Source organism: Heterodontus francisci, chromosome 30 (genome assembly GCF_036365525.1).
Source record: "Heterodontus francisci isolate sHetFra1 chromosome 30, sHetFra1.hap1, whole genome shotgun sequence".
In the NCBI taxonomy this organism is placed as follows: Eukaryota; Metazoa; Chordata; class Chondrichthyes; order Heterodontiformes; family Heterodontidae; genus Heterodontus; species Heterodontus francisci.
This window is the reverse complement of record NC_090400.1, coordinates 6650416-6667854: the sequence shown is the minus strand read 5'-3', so window position 1 is coordinate 6667854 and position 17439 is coordinate 6650416. Positions and strand designations below refer to the sequence as shown.

The 17439-nt window shown below is 44.9% G+C and overlaps 1 protein-coding gene across 1 annotated transcript in view; it reads right to left on the bottom strand.

Annotated features, from left to right (window-relative positions):
* The window catches only part of LOC137346464 (multidrug and toxin extrusion protein 1-like), a 69446-nt gene that overhangs the window by 5244 nt on the left and 46763 nt on the right, over positions 1-17439 (bottom strand). Inside the window, exons 14-15 of the mRNA XM_068009916.1 lie at positions 14851-14983; positions 1966-2060 (exon numbers count right to left, since the gene is read on the bottom strand). Coding sequence (XP_067866017.1) covers positions 1966-2060; positions 14851-14983 — 228 coding nt within the window. The remainder of the gene's footprint in view (positions 1-1965; positions 2061-14850; positions 14984-17439) is intronic.

Genomic DNA, 17439 nt, shown 5'->3' with positions numbered 1-17439 from the left:
ATCTTGGTTTCATTTTATCAGAAAATAGAAGGGTCAGACCCTGTCTTAGAGCTCTCTTTCTGGAGAGATGACAGTGTCTCTATAGATCCTGTGCAATGTGTCACAGAGTGATTTGTATCCGTGGTTCCCCACACTGTGAATTCCTGATCCCAGCTGTGCTATTTGGGGGCAAGGATCACTGAAGGGAGGCCATGAACTTTGCCATTACTGCTCCTGGGCCTGATCAAGGTGGCCAACCACAGATCCAGGCAGCATGCAGTCGAGGTGTCATTCAGGCTGGCTACCTGCCTCTCTTCCACAACAATGTTTCTTCCAGGGTGTAGCTGGAGAGGGAGAGCACGGTGTTCCCCGGTAACATTGAAGCCTTCCAGGGCCAGTGGGTACTGGCAGGACTGGAGTGCATCATTGACACCAGGAACCAAATTTTAATTTAATTTATTGAGTAAGCAGTGTTACGACCAGGTGAGAAAGGTGTGTATGGGTCCCTCTCAGACTTCACCTGGTCTTACTGTAACAGTGTTTAATTTTAAACACACTGTGTTTTGAGCTCTGCCTTGGTGAATCCTTGTTCACCTCTTTCCAATAATAAGGCAAAGAAATGAGCACAAACAGGTGTCCTTAGTTTTAAAGAAGAAAAGTGAAATTTATTAAAACTTAAAATAAAAAAACTAATTTGGTTAACGCCTCTGGGTACACGAGGTGCCCACGCTAGCATGCATATGTGATACACACATGCAGATAGGGACAGAAAGGAGCAGAAGAAAAAAATAAAGTGGAAAGGTTTGAGTCAATATCTGAAGAGTTGTTGCAGTTCTTTGAGCTCACTGTCGAGTCTTTGCTTGTGGGTAATTCTTGCTTTTCTTTGGGGCCCAATATTCTTCTTAAACCTTGTTCACTGTAGGAGACTTTTCTCTCCTGGGGACCACATGTCTTCAATTGGATTCCGAAGCTGGTGAGAAAGAGATGGGAGCAGACAGGAGGAGAGAAGGTCTGCTTCAGTCCAGGAGCCAAGAGCTTTCTGAGTTCAAATTCTCTGTGGAAGTTGAAAAAAAACTGGAACGGCCAGTTTGTCATGTGACCAGCTGGCCTAATGAGTCCTGGCCCTTGTGGATTGTCTTGTCCTCGCAGACCCTGGAATGTTTCCTCTACACACAATACCTGGTGATCAAATGCCCATTGTGGGTTAAATTGGAACAGGGAATAGCCCCTTTATCCTTTCAAGTACTGTCTGTTAATATGCAAAAATGTCTTTCTAGCTAAGGTCTGGCAGTCCTTGTAATAGGCCTCGTCTTCTTCCCAGCAACAATTTGAAGTTTTAATGCCCATGAGGCAAAATTAATGTGCCTCATTCTTGGCAGATGGGGTCCTGCATGACAGCAGTATTTTTTTTATGATTTACAGTTTATTGGTTGTGCCCCTTTTAAAGGTCAACTTTTAAAGTTGATGACACCAACCATCCAGAATGATAATTTATAGAAAAGCGTTTGCAGTTTCCTATTGGGTGGCAAAGTAACCGTGAGACTCTCTTAACTGCCCCCTGGCAGGTAGAGTAAGAATGATGTTGGCAGATGTGTGAGGATGCACAGACTGCTTATTCTGCCAGCTGGGTACAGTATATGGCACAAGGTGACAAGGAGATGGGGGAAATAGAAAAACTTAAACCAAAAATATTGGTTTCGTCTAAGATACAGCACTGAAACAGGCCCTTCGGCCCACCGAGTCTGTGCCAACCATCAACCACCCATTTATACTAATCCTACACAAATCCCATATTCCTACCACATCGCTGTGGGAGGAAACCGGAGCATCCGGCGAAAACCCACACAGTCACAGGAAGAACTTGCAAAATCCACACAGGCAGTGCCCAGAATTGAACCCTGGACGCTAGAGCTGTGAGGCTGCGGTGCTAACTACTGCGCCACAGTGCTGCTGGTGTAATAAATAATCTCTATTATCTGCTCTTACCTCATCGGATGCTTCGCTCCAGTTGATTCTGTAAATCACTATCAACAAGAAAACTAATTGTACAACCATGCCAATAAATATTCCAGACCAGAGCCCTGCAAAATAATAATGGTGCAGTGAGTATGGGGTAAATGTTGTTGAGTTTTCATTCTGCATCTTTTCCTTTATCAGATGGTTGATGTCAGCCTGCACGACACTACTTGTGCCACATTGGAAAAGGCCTATTTTCAGTGGGATGAGAAGGGATCTTGCCAAGGTAAAATGGAACCAAAGACTGACAGGAAAATCTGTAACAGAACAATGGGTTATCTTGAAGGAGGAGATGCTTCATGCACAGGCCAGGGACATTGAGACAAGGGGCGAAAGGTAGGGGAACCAAAGCCAGGCTTCATTGGATGACAAGGGATCGAGAATATGATGACACAAAAAAAGGGTGTCTGATGCATGTGAGGTGAATTCCTCAAGTGAGAAGCAGGTCAAATACAATGGGCTGGATTTTATAGCAGCTTCGACATCGGGATCTGTGGCAGGGAGAGAATTAAGATTGCCCCAGATGAGGCCCACCACGGACCTCGACGCTGGCAGGGCCCGTCCCAATCATGCCGGTGGCGGCGAGGCCTCGTTACATCCCCCTCGCCGCTCGGCAGCAGGACTGTAATTTACATAATTGCAAATACAAAAATGCAAATCTCTGAAGTAAACATTTACCTGCTCCTGCCATCCATTCCGGTGCCATATTGAAGCTGACGGCAGCCACTCCCGTGCCGTCGGATCTCCAACCATTGATGTAAGGCAGAACACTGGTGGGGAGGTGGGTGCAGGTAAGTTTTGCAGTGCAGGGGCAGGGTGGGGTGGGGGGTGGGGGGGAGCAGGGAAAATACTTTGGATTGGTCGGGGGATGGTGGGAAGGGGTGGAGGATTAAAGTTATTAAAGGTCGGTTGACAGGTTGCGATCTGAATCAAGGTTTTCTTGGGGGAGAATGGGCTATTAATGACTCGATTATTCCTTGTGGGTGTGGGCGAAGGGAGTGCAGATGTTATGTAATGTGTAACTTAAATTTTAACACTTCATTCCCTTTAAAAATTAAAATTTCTTCCAAGGGCTTGAAGCACATTAAAAATGGCACTGGCGCCTGTGCAGTGGCGCTGACGCCATTACCAGGGACGGACCGCCCGCCGCCTCCATGTCATCGGGGGGGGGTGGGGGGGGAATGGCGGTGCACCCTGGCCATGTTAATGAGCCAGCATGTATAATATCACAGTGGCTCCACAGAGCAAAACCCACGCGTGCGGGTCACCATCCTGAACGGTCACCGCTGTACTCGGCAGCAGCAACATAAAATCCATCCTAATATGTTGAAAGGGAAAGAGAAGCAGAAAATAAGAAAATGAGAAATGATAAAGGCAAGAAGTCACTCGTGGAAGTGGTATACAGGGCCCCTAACAGGAACCACTTGTTTCAATAGAGTATAAAGGAAGAAATAAAGGGAGCTTGTCAGAAAGGTATGGCGATAATCATGCAGGATTTTAATCTACATATAGACTAGAAAAATCAGATGGGCAAAGGTAGGCGAGATGAGGAGTTCATAGAATGTTTTCCGGATAGTTTCTTAGAACAGCACGTTCTGGAGCCAACCAGAGAGCAGGCTATACTTGACCTGGTATTGTGCATTGGGACAGGATTCATTGATGACATCATAGTGAAGGCGCCCCTAGGTAGCAGCAATCATAATATGATTGAATTTTACATTTTGTTTGAGGGAGAGAAGAATGGGTACAAGACAAGTATTTTAAACATAAATAAGGGCAGTTATGAGGGCATGAAAGCTAGCTAAAGTGAACTGGCAAATTAGGTTCAGGGATAGGTCAAGAGATATGTAGTGGCAGACATTTAAGAGGATATTTCAGAATACACAGAATAGATACATTCCAACGAGAAAGAAGAAATCCAACGGGAGGACCCACTATCCGTGCTTAATTTAAAAAGTTAAAGAAAGTATCAAACTTAAAGAAAAAGTATATAATTGCGCAAAGATGGGTGGCAGGTCAAAAGATTGGACAGAATATGTCAGGCAAACCCCCCCACCTGCCAAGAATGAGGAAAATTAATTTTACCACATGAACATTGATTTTATAAAGTTGTTGGTCGAGAAAGAACGTGCTTTAAAAAAACTTGAAAAATTTGGCTAGAGAGAGATATTAGCATATCCACAAAACAAAGGGGCTATTCCCTGCTCCAATTTAATCCACAATGGACTTCTGATAACCAAACATTAAAGGTGGAAAGGCTAGCATTCCAGGTTAACCGCTAAGGTGGCCAAATACCCAAACAGATGTGGTCGGACCAGTTTGTTCACATGGCGGGCTGACTTTTGGAGTTTTTTGAAATTGAACTTCCAACAAGGAATTTGAAATCAGAAGGCTGTTTGCTCCTGGACTGAGAACACCTCTCTCCAGTCACCTCCCATCTCTTTCTCACGGAACTGAAGAACCATTGAAGACACGTAAACTCAAAGAGAGAAAAGTCTCCTATGTGAACAAGATTTAAGAAGAATACAACAAAACCCAACAAAAAGTAAGAGCAGTCTACAATCAAAGACTCTATGGTGAGCTGGAAACACAGAAACAGTAACAAGAAAGCCGCTTCTGATATTGCCTCAAACCTCTCCATTTATTTTTTCTTCTGCTCTTTTCTGTCCTTATTTCAATGTGTGTATCAAATATGCATGCTAGCGTGGGGCGCGGTGTGTATCCGTAGGTGTTAATTGAATTAAAGTTTAAGTTTCAGTTTTAATAAAACTTCACTTTTCTTCTGTAAACCTAAAGAAAACCTGGCGTGCTCATTTCTTTGCCTTATAATTGGAAAGCTGTGAACAAGGATTCACAATGAGGGAGCTCAAAACACAGTGTGTTTAAATTAAACCCTGTTACAATAAGACCAGGTGAAGACAGTAAAAGACCCCTAGACACCTTTCTCACCAGGTCATAATAGAAATTTGGGTGCTAGGGTCCAGAATTTTACCCACAGACAAATGAGTGAAATTGGAAGTGGGAAGCCAAATTGTTCCCAATCAAAAAGAGAAAGGTTTTAATACAGGTTCTCTTGTGGTTGTGTGTGCTTGAAAACGAACATGTCTAAAACTGAAGCGAGTAGCTCTCCAAGTCAGGGTGAAGTAACTTGGGATAAGTTAAAAGCATTGTCTATGGAGGAGTTGAGGAAAATGGCTGAGCAGTGTGGGATCACTGTACGTGGCAAGGCTAGGCAGTCTGAACCAAATTTACAGATGACACAAAACTGGGTGGGAGGGTGAGTTCTGAGGAGGATGCAGAGAGGCTTCCGGGTGATTTGGACAAGTTGAGTGAGTGGGCTAACGCATGGCAGATGCAGTATAATGTGAATAAATGTGAGGTTATCCACTTTGGTAGCAAAAACAGGAAGGCAGATTATTATCTGAACAGCTAAGAACTGAGAGAGGGGAATATGCAGCGAGACCTGGGTGTTCTCATCCACCAGTTGCTGAAGGTAAGCATGCTGGTCCAACAGGCGATAAAAGAGGCAAATGGTATGTTGGCCTTCATAGTGAGAGGATTCGAGTGCAGGAGCAGGGATGTCTTGCTACAATTATACATGGCCTTGGTGAGGCCACACCTGGAATATTGTGTGCAGTTTTGGTCTCCTTATCTGAGGAAGGATGTTCTTGCTATAGAGGGAGTGCAGCGAAGGCTTACCAGACTGATTACTGGGATGGTGCGACTGACGTATGAGGAGAGATTGAGTCAGTTAGGATTATATTCACTGGAGTTGAGAAGAGTGAGGGGGGATCTCATAGAAACCTATAAAATTCTAACAAGACTTGACAGGGTAGATGCATGAAGGATGTTCCCGATGGTGGGGGAGAACCAGGGGTCATAGTCTAAGGATACAGGGAAAACCTTTCAGGACTGAGATGAGGAGAAATTTCTTCACCCAGAGAGTGGTGAGCTGTGGAATTTGCTACCACAGAAAGCAGTTGATGCCAAAACATTGCATGTTTTCAAGAAGGTGTTAGATATAGCTCTTGGGTCTAAGGGATCAAAGGGTATGGGGCGAAAGCGGGAACAGGTTACTGAGTTGGAAGATGAGCCATGATCATCATGAATGGCGGAGCAGACTCAAAGGGCCGAATGGCCAACTCCTGCTCCTATTCTCTATGTTTCTATGTTTCTGAGGTTAGTGGCCCACCATTTTTCCCCTGAATCTGAAGAAGTAGAAACAGGGTTAGAGGTAGACTCCGACGGGGTATTGCTAGCAAAGATACAATTGGAACAAAGGAATTTTGAATTACGGGAGAGAAAAAGAGAGAGAGAGGCAGGAGAGGGAGAAAGAGAGAGACTTCCAGAATGAACGGGAAGAAAATGAAAGGCAGGAGAGAGAGAGAGAGACAAAGAATATTCCATGAAGAATGCGAAGAAAGCGAGTTGAAGCTGCTTGAGTTAACTAGGGAGCTACAGAGTAACCATAGTGAAAGCATGACCAATATGGAGGAGCAGAATTCAAGAGTGGGTACAAGATTGCTAAACCTCGCTCAATTAATTCCAAAATTCAATGAGGAAGATGTGTAAGTGTTTTTTGTGTCTATCGAGAAACTGGCAAGCCAGCTAAAATGGCCAGCTGAGACCTGGCCTCTTTTACTGCAAAGCAACTTAACTGAAAAAGCCCATTTGGTTTATTCCCTGTTGCCTGATGAGAGTTCATCAAATTCTGAACTGACCAAAAATGCTATCCTCGGGACATATGAATGAGTACCTGAATCCTACTGCCAAAAGTTTAGAACCCTCAAAAAGCAAGCTAATAAAACTTATCTGGAGTTTGAAAGCAAGCAAGCAGCTGGCTTTTGACCAGTGGTTGAGGGCTTTAAAAATACAACTCAGCTATGAGACTCTCAGAGAAGTAATCCTGTTAGAGGAATTTAAACACTCTCTCCTATTCTCAATAAAGACCCATGTAGAGGAGCAACAGGTTCAGGGAGCCCAGCAAGCAGCCGTTCTAGCCGATGAGTTTGCTTTAATTTACAACTCGGTTTCCCAGGGAGAACCTTCCTTAATCACCCCCACAAATACGAAAAGGAGAAAGGAAAGCAGGAGACACAGGGTGCCCTCTTCCAGCCAAAAACGAAGGTGCTTTGAGCAACAGTGAGACCCAGAGACCTGTGTGCTTCCATTGTAATAAAGCAGGGCATTTAAAAGCTAACTGTTGGAAACTAAAGAGGAAACCAGTCGGGTTAATCAGGGCACACTCGCTCAGTGATGAGGGCCTGATGCAAAGCACAGCAGAACCATCTATGGCTTTAACTGCAATAAGATTGCAACACAGGAAGCTTGCGAGGGCCAGTGCAGGAAAAGTTAATAGGATTCCTGAAGGCTACCAGGGCTTTGTATCTGAAGGTAAGTTAACCCCATGCCCCTCGTGTGGGGCAAGCAAGCCCATAGTGATTCTCAGGGACACAGGGGCCACTAGATCCCTTTTACTGGGAAAAGGTCTGACCTTTCCCCCAGCGAGTGCAGTGAACACCAAAATGGTGGTGAATGGTATTGAAGGGCAGTGTATGCTTGTACCTGTACATCGGGTGCTCCTGGAGTGTGACCTAGTTTCGGTACCAGTGACCATAGGGATTGTCCCTAGTTTGCCTGTGGACGGGGTTGACCTGCTCCTAGGTAATGATCTGCCAGGGGTACAGGTGGTAGCCCCCCGAGTAGTGAAAGAAAGACTGCAGGAGGCCAGAGAGACAGGGCAGTGGCGGGAGAAGGACGCCTTGCAGTGTCACTGAATGTGCAGTGGATCAGGCCATGACCAAACCCGCTCCCCCGGAGGAGACTGCATTGGCACTGCAGGCAGATGACCATGCGGTCTGCCTGTCCAAGACTTTCTTTGGAAAGATCGGAGGCCCAGGGAATGAATTAATGGATTTTCCCTAGGTGAGGCTCAGCGAGCTGACCCAGTATTGTGAGAGTTAGCTTAGGTTGCCCAGTCTGAAAGTGAAACAGAGGGAGTCCCTGATTGGTACTATTTAAAGAATGAGGTACTGATGAGGAAATGGAGTTCTCCTCACAGAACTGATGGCAAGGAGTGGACAGTAGTTCACCAGTTAGTGGTGCCACAGAGGTACCAGGGAGAAATATTAAGAAGGGCCCATGAGACTACAGTGGCTCTACATGCCGGGATACAAAAGAATAAAGCCTGCATAAGACAGCGGTTTGATTGGCCAAAACTCTACAAAGATGTGGTGGAGTACTGCAGTAGTTGTCACATGTGCCAGGTTGAGGGGAAACCCTAACCTCCAGTGAAACCTGCACACCTAAGTCCTGTACTAATGTTAGGAGGACCCTCCAGCCGAGGGCTGGTGAATGATAAGGGACCATTGCCGAGTACAAAAGGGGACAGGCAGGCACATGGCTGGAAATAGTTTAGAAAGAGAAGGGGAAAAAGTGAGCAAGAGGACAGGTTAAAGGAATTATGGGAAAAATTCTGGATGAAAACCCGAACTGTCCGGTCAACCGACCCCGAAAAATGTGAAAAATTAGACCCCCCCCCCGCATCCTATGTAAATGCAGACTCTGGAAGCACCCCACCAGAGTTGCTAACAGCATGTACAGAGACAAAGAGAGACCTCTAGGAGGCACAAAAACAATGGAGGGTGATGCCTCACCTACTCGAAGTGTCACAGGCGGTGCAGTTAAGTCTGCACAAATACCTGCAGGTAGGGTTGTCCCAGAGAAGAAAAAGGTGAGTAAGAAAGACTCCTCCCCCACAGTCAGAGAAAAAGGGAACCACCCATCCCCTGAAATCAAAAGTCTTTGCATGACTCAGAGAGTTCAGCTCTAACTCTCCTGAGGGAAAAAAGGGTGAAATTAAAACAGCCGTAGCACCCAGGAAGGATCATTTTTAATATGCTTTAAAATTGGTGAATGAATAGCAATGAATGAGAGAAATGCATGTTTTTTCTTTCTGTATCTTATATTTCTCTCAAACCCTGTAATGAAATAAAGCAGTTTTTCTTCAAATCGCATTTCATTCACCTGGATGTGGAGGTGTCAGGCAAGCCCCCCACCTGCCAATGTTCACCACATGAACATTGATTTTAAACAGTTGCTGGCGAAGAAAGAACTTGCTTCAAAAAAAACTATTGGAAACTTTGGCTGGAGAAAGATATTCGCATATCCACAGACAGTACTTCAAAGAATAAAGGGGCTATTCCTTGCTCCAATTTAATCCACAATGGACTTTTGATTACCAGACATTGAAGATGGAAAGGCCAGCATTCTAGGTTAACTGACGTGGTCGGACCAGTTTGTTCACATGGCTGGCTGACTGTTGGAGTTTTTTGAATTTGCATTACCAACAAGGAATTTGAAATCAGAAGGCTGTTTGCTCCTGGACTGAGAACACCTCTCTCCTGTCTGCTCCCATCTCTTTCTCACAGAACCGAAGAACCATTGAAGACACGTAAACTCAAAGAGAGAAAAGTCTCCTATGTGAACAAGGTTTAAGAAAAATATTGGACCCCAACGAAAAGTAAGAGCTCTCCACAGTCAAAGACTCTATGGTGAGCTGGAAACACAGAAACAGTAACAAGAAACCCACTTCTGATATTGCCTCAAACCTCTCCATTTATTTTTCCTTCTGCTCTTTTCTGTCCTTATTTGCATGTGTATCGCGTATGCATGCTGGCGTGAGGCGTGGTGTGTATCCGTAGGCGTTAACGGAATTAGAGTTTAAGTTTTAATAAAATTTCACTTTTCTTCTTTAAACCTGAAGAAAACCTGGCGTGCTCATTTCCTTGCCTTATAATTGGAAAGCTGTGAATAAGGATTCACAACAAGGGAGCTCAAAACACAATGTGTTTAAATTAAACCCTGTTACAATAAGACTAGGTGAAGACAGTAAAAGACCCCTAGACACCTTTTTTGCCTGGTCGTAACAATATGAAAGACAGCAAAGAATGACTAAAAGATTGATTAGGAGGGAATAATTAGAGTACGAGAGAAAACGTGCTCGAAAAATAGAAGCAAACAGTAAGAGTTTTTACAGATATTTTTTTAAAAAGTGTTAACAAAGTGAGTGTTGGTCCTATAGAAAGTCAGTCTGGGGAATTAATAAGGGATAATAAGGAGATGGCAGATGAATTGAACAAGTATTTTGCATCGGTCTTCACTATAGAAGAAACAAGTAACACCCCAGAAATAGCTGTAAATCAGGAAATGGAAGGGAGGGAGGAACTGAAGAAAATTACAATCACCAGGGAAGTAGTACTGAGAAAATTGTTGGAGCTGCGGGCTGACACGTCCCCAGGTCCAGATGGACTTCATCCAAGGATCCTAAAAGTAGTGGCTGGTGAGATAGTTGATGTGTTGGCTTTAATTTTCCAAAATTCCCTCGATTCACGGAAGGTTCCATTTGGTTGGAAAATAGCAAATGTAATTTGTTTGTTAAAAATGGGAAGGCGACAGAAAGCAGGAAACTACAGGCCAGTTCGCTTAACATCTGTCATAGGGAAAATGTTAGAAACTGTTGTTAAAGACGTTATAGCAGGGCATTTAGAAAAATACAAGGTAATCAGGCAGAATCAACATGGTTTTGTGAAAGGGAAAAGGGAAAAATTTATTGGAGTTCTTTGAAGAAGTAACATGTGCTATGGATAAAGGGAACCGGTTCTTAGGTTTTCAGATGGCATTTGATAAGGTGCCACATCAAAGGTTATTGCTGAAAATAAAAGCTCATGGTGTAAGAGGTAACATATTGACATGGATAGAAGATTGGTTAGCTGACAAGAAACAGAGAGTAGGCATAAATGGGTCATTTTCTGGTTGGCAAGGTGCAATGAGTGGTGTGCCACAGGGATCAGTGCTGGGGTCTCAACTATTTACAATTTATATAAATGACTTGGATGAAGGCACAGACGGTATATGTGCTAAAATTGCTGATGACACAAAGATAGATAGGAAAATAAGTTGTAAAGAGGACATAAGGAGGCTACAAAGGGATAGGTTAAGTCAGTGGGCAAAGATCTGTCAAATGGAGTATAATGTGGAAGAATAAAAAAGAAGCATATTATTTAAATGGTGAGAGATTGCAGAGCTCTGAGAGACAGAGGGATCTGGGTGTCCTAGTGCAGGAATCGCAAAAGGTTAGTCTGCAGGTTCAGCAAGTAATTAGGAAAGCTATTAGAATGGTATCGTTTATCATGAGGGGAATTGAATACAAAAGTGGGGAGGTTATTCTTCAGTTATACAGGGCATTGGTGAGACCACATCTGGAGTACTGTGTACAGTACTGGTCTCTTATTTAAGGAAGGATGTCAATGCGTTGGAAGCAGTTCAGAGAAGGTTTACTAGACTAATACCTGGAATGAGCGGGTTTTCTTATGAGGAAAGATTGGACAGGCTCGGCTTGTATCGACTGGAGTTTAGAAGAGTAAGAGGTGACTTGATTGAAACACATAAGAAACTGAGGGGTTTTTAACAGGGTGAATGTGGAAAGTATGTTTCCCCTTGTGGAAGAATCTAGAACTAGGGGTCATTATTTAAAAAGAAGGGGTCACCATTAAAGACAGAGATGAGGAGAAATTTTTTTCTCTCAGATGATCATGAGTCTTTGGAATTCTCTTCCTCAAAAGGCAGTGGAAGCAGAGTCCTTGAATATTTGTAAGGCAGAGGTAGATAGATTCTTGATAAGCAAGTGGGTGAAAGGTTATTGGGGGTAGGTGGGAATGTGGAGTCGGGGTTACAATAATATCAGCCATGATTTTATTGAATGGTGGAGCAGGCTCGAGGGGCTGAGTGGCCTACTCCTGCTCCTAATTCGTATGTTCGTATGTAAGACTGACAAAGAGTGAATGAGAACAGAATGGCAGTTAACAGTAAAGGGAATATAAAAATCTTCTACTGGTTTGGAAATAGTAGTGGGTAGTATGAGGCAGGTTTAGGCCTATGCGGGACAAAGAGGGTGATCTATACTTAGATGCTCAAGGTAAGGCGAGAATACTTAATGAGTACTGCATATTGGTGTTTACTAAGGTAGAGGATGCTGACAAAATATTGATAAAAGCGGAGATGGTAGAAGGAATGGATGGGGTGAAAAATGAGAATCAGGAGATACTGGAAAGTTTGGCAATGCTTAGAATGGCTCAGTCACCTATTCTAGAATTCTTGCATCCAAGGTTGCTAAAGGAAGTGGGTATGGAGATAGTGGAAGGGCTTTCCATAATCTTCCAATCTTCTCTAGATAAGGGGGAGGTGCTAGACGATCGAAGAGAGGCAAATGTGACACCCTTATTCAAGAAAAGGTGTAAGGACAGTACTAGCAACTACAGGCCAGTCAGTTTAACATCAGTGGTGGGTCAGGTATTTATAATCAGGGATAAAATCAACAGGCACTTGGAGAGGTTTCAGTTAATTAAGAAGAGCCAGCACAGATTTGTGAAAGGGAGATCATGCTTGACAAATCTAATTGAATTCTTTGATGAAGTAACAGAGAAGGTTAATGATGGAAATGCAATGATGTTGTGCATTTAGATTTCAAGAAAGGGTTTGACAAAGTACCACCCAAATAGCTAGTTAACATAATTAAGGCTTACGGAATAGCAGGATATCAGCTTTAATAAAAAAAATTGGTTTAAGGACGGAAAACAGATAGTCATCATAAATGGCTGTTTTTCAGACTGGAGGTTGTAGATAGTGGTGTTCCCCAAGGGTCAGTGCTTGGACCACTGCTTTTTCGATATGTATAAATGAATTGGATATTGGAATAGAGAATAAAGTTCTCAAAACTTGCTGATGATGCCAAACTTGGAGGTGTGGCAAACAGTAACGATGAAACAAATCTTCTGCAACGGGACATAGACAGACTAGCAGAATGGGCAGCCACGTGGCAAATAGAATTTAATACAGCAAAGTGTGAGGTGATGCATTTTGGCAGAAGGGATAGGGAGAGACAAATAGACTGTATGGTACAGTTCTAAAGAGTGTTCAGGGACAGACAGACCAAGGGATTCATGTGCATTGATCTTTGAAGATGGCAGGATATATTGAGAGAGGAATTAGCAAAGCAGATGGGATCTTGGGCTTCATAAGTATTGAGTGTAAAAGTGGGAAAGTTATGTTGAACCTTCATAAAGCTCTGGTTAGGCCACAAATAGAGAACTGAGTCCAGTACTGGTCACCACACTTTAGGAAGGATGTAAATGTCCTTGAGAAGGTGCAGAGGAGATTTACCAGAATGGTTCCAGGGACGAGGAATATTTGCGACAAAGTTAGGTTGGAGAAGCTGAGTTGTTTTCTCTGGAGCAAAGAAGATTGAGGTGAGATTTCAAAGAGTTGTACAAGATTATGACAGGTTTAGATAAGGTAGACAAAGAAAAACTGTTATAAAAACAAGAAATGCTGGAATCACTCAGCAGGTCTGGCAGCATCTGTGGAAAGAGAAGCAGAGTTAACGTTTCGGGTCAGTGACCCTTCTTCGGAACTGTTCCCATTAGCTGATGGCATAAGGACCAGAGGACACAGATTTAAGGTTTGAGGCAAGAGATGCAGAGGGAATGTGAGGACGAACGTTTTTTACACAGCGAGTGGTAATGAGGGTGGTGGAAACAGAGACAATCAATGGCCGTGATTTTATATGGGCAATGGGGGTTTCGACCACCGGCAAAAGTGCCAGTGAGAGCTCAACGTCGCCTCCTCTGGAGAAGGCATGCTGGATCGATTCCTAATATGCACTGAAGTGGGCAGCGGCGGGTCTTCCTTGGGATCAAGGACCCCAGTGGGAGAAGTTCCAGCTGCTGAGAGCTGTTGGCCAATCAGAGGCTGGCAGCTGTTTAACTGAGCAGCGTCACTGCAGAGGTGATGGCTGCTGCCGGTATTGGAACTACTGGTAGCCATGGCTGGCCGAGGGACCCAGGCCACAGGTAGGTCAGGACGGAAGGGGTTTTGTGGCTTGGGATCGTGGGGGAGGGGGGGTTTAGGGGGGGTCAGCAGCCAGGGCGGGGTGGGGGTGGGGGGGGGTGGGGGGGGGTGGGGGGTGGTGGTCGCTCTCAGCCTTCCCCACTTCACAATTGTCAGGACCCTCATTCAAGCACAAAGTGCCTTTTAACGAGAGCCCCACCCACCCCCGAAGCCAGCAAGCAACCTGAACAGGTTTGCTTGACAGGCTCCCCGTACGGTGAGAGGCCCACCTGCTGCTGGAATGAGGCCATTCATTGGGCATTAACTGCCCTCTTAAGGGCCTCAATTAGCAGCATGGTGGGAAGGCTGTTCACAGGGCTTCCTCCCCCAGACTTAATTTGGGTGGAAGCAGGGAGGTGGCGGGGTCCCCCCACCACCCTGTCACCATCCCGCCCGATTATATGCTCTCCCCGTCTCCAAACCTGACACAGGGGAGAGCATAAAACTCCCCCCAATAATTTCAAAAGGAAATGGGCCCTTCAAGGGAAATAACTTTGCAGGACTACGGAGTAGAGCAGGGGAATGGGATTGACTGGATTGATTGAAATAAAGCCGGAGTAGATTCGATGGCCAAATTGCTTCCTTCTATGCCGTAAATGACTCTATGGAACTAAGACACTATGACTCACCTCCTGCCAATATTCCAGTGACTATTGTTACACATGAAAAATGGCCATGTGAGCAAGGTGCCGGATATAATAGTACAGTGTGAGGACGGAGAGACATTAGCCCCTGAATTCCACAGTGTTGGTTACACTCATGTTGCATCCCAGAGACAGACCTTTCACCCAACTACACTCTCCAGCACAGATCTCGAGGTGGAACAATATCCTCAGTACTTTAAAGAGAGCGGGTGAAGGGTGACAATTGACGGTAAAGAACAAAAAGAAAAAATATTTAAATTCCTACCAATGACACCAAGTTTTGCATCAAACATCAGTGAGATTCCAATGGGAAGTGCAATTAGACAGAATCCAATGAATTGAATGATAGCTCCCAATTTTTGCTTCCCAATTCCTCTTAACACTCCACCACTTACAGCCTGTAGAACAGATAAACAGAATATATTAGTGATTACATAACATTCTGCTGTCGTTTGTACAGGAATGAAACCAAACCTAATGAATAAACATGTCCTCAAATCATTCATAACCAGTAGTTTACATTTCGAACACAGTCATTGATATTATGTAGCAACAGCCTGACATAGTCAGACTCATGGAATCATACCTTACAGACAACGTCCCACACTGCCATCACCATCCCTGGCTATATCCTGTCTCACCGGCAGGACAGACCCAGCAGAGGTGGCGGCACAGTGGTATACAGTCGGGAGGGAGGTGCACTGGGAGTCCTCAACATCGACTCCGGACCCCATGAAGTCTCATGGCATCAGGTCAAACATGGGGAAGGACACCTCCTTTTGATTACCACCTACTGCCCTCCCTCAGCTGATGAGTCAGTACTACTCCATGTTGAACTCCACTTGGAGGAAGCACTGAGGGTAGCAAGGGCACAGAATGTACTCTGGGTAGGGGACTTCAATGTCCATCAGCAAGAGTGGCTCGGTAGCACTGCTACTGACCGAGCTGGCCAAGTCCTAAAGGACACAGCTGCTAGACTGGGTCTGCAGCAGGTGGTGAGAGAACCAACAAGACAGAAAAGCAGACTTGACTTTGTCCTCACTAAGCTGCCTGCCGCAGATGCATCTGTCCATGACAGTATTGGTAGGAGTGACCACCGCACAGTCCTTGTGGGGACAAAGCCACATTGAGGATGCCCTCCATTGTGTTATGTGGCACTGCCACTGTGCTAAATGGGATAAATTTTGAACAGATCTAGCAATGCAAAACTGGGCATCCATGAGACACTGTGGGCCATCAGTAGCAGCAGAATTGTATTCAACCACAATCTGTAACCTCATGGCCCAGCATTTCCCCCACTCTACCATTACCATCAAGCCAGGAGACCAACCCTGGTTCAGTGAAGAGTGCAGGAGGGCATGCCAGGAGCAGCACCAGGCATACCTCAAAATGAGGTGTCAACCTGGTGAAGCTACAACACAGGACTACTTGCATGTCAAACTGTGTAAGCAGCATGCAAAAGACAGAGCTAAGCGATCCCATAACCAACGGATCAGATCTAAGCTCTGCAGTCCTGCCAAATTCAGCCGTGAATGGTGGTGGACAATTAAACAACGAACTGGAGAAGGTGGCTCCATAAATATCCCCACCTCAATCCCCACCTCACATCAGTGCAAAAGATAAGGCTGAAGCATTTGCAACAATCTTCAGCTAGAAGTACCAAGTTGATGATACAAATCAGCCTCCTCCTGAAGTCCCCAGCATCACAGATGTCAGATTTCAGCCAATTCAATTCCTTCTGCGTGATATCAAGAAACGACTGAAGGCATTGGATACTGCAAAGGCTATGGGCCCTGACAATGTTCCGGCAATAGTACAGAAGATCTGTGCTCCAGAACTTGCCGCACCCCCAGCCAAGCTGTTCCAGTACAGCTACAACACTGGCATTTACCCTGCAATGTGGAAAATTGCCCCAAGTATGTCCTGTACACAAAAAGCAGGACAAGTCCAATCCGGCCAATTACCACCCAGTCTACTCTCAAGCATCAGTAAAGTGATGGACAGTGTCATCAACAGTGCCATCAAGCGGCACTTGCTGAGCAATAACCTACTCAGTGACGCTCATTTTGAGTTCCACTAGAGCCACTCAGCTCCTGACCTCATTGGTTCAAACATGGACAAAAAAGCTGAATTCAAGAGGTGAGGTGAGAATGACTGCCCTCAACATCAAGGCAGCATTTGACCGAGTATGGCATCAAGAAGCCCGAGCAACACTGAAGTCATTGGGAATCGGCCGAAAACTCTCTGCTGGTTGGAGTCATACCAAGCACAAAGAAAGATGGTTGTGGTTGTTAGAGGTCAATCATCTCAGCTCGAGCACATCACTGCAGGAATTCCTCAGCGTCAGAAGCATCTTCAGCTGCTTCATCAATGACCTGCCTTCAATCATAAGATCAGAAGTGGGGATGTTTGCTGATGATTGGATAATGTTCAGCACCATTCACGACGACTCAGATACAGAAGCAGTCAGTGTAGAAATGCAGCAAGAACTGGACAATATCCAGGCTTGGACTGATCAGTGGCAAGTAACATTCACACCACATAACTGCCAGGCAATGACCATCTCCAACAAGAGAGAATCTAATCATCTCCCCTTGACATTCAATAGCATTAACCATCGCTGAATCCACCACTATCAACATCCTCGGGGTTACCATTGAGCATAAACGGAACTGGAATAGTCATATAAATACTGTGGCTACAAGAGCAGGTCGGAGGTTAGGTATCTTGCGGCAAGTAACTCACCTCCTGTCTCCCCAAAGCCTGTCCACCAACTACAAGGCACAAGTCAGGAGTGTGATGGAATACTCTCCACTTGCCTGGATGGGTGCAGCTCCAACAACACTCAAGAAGC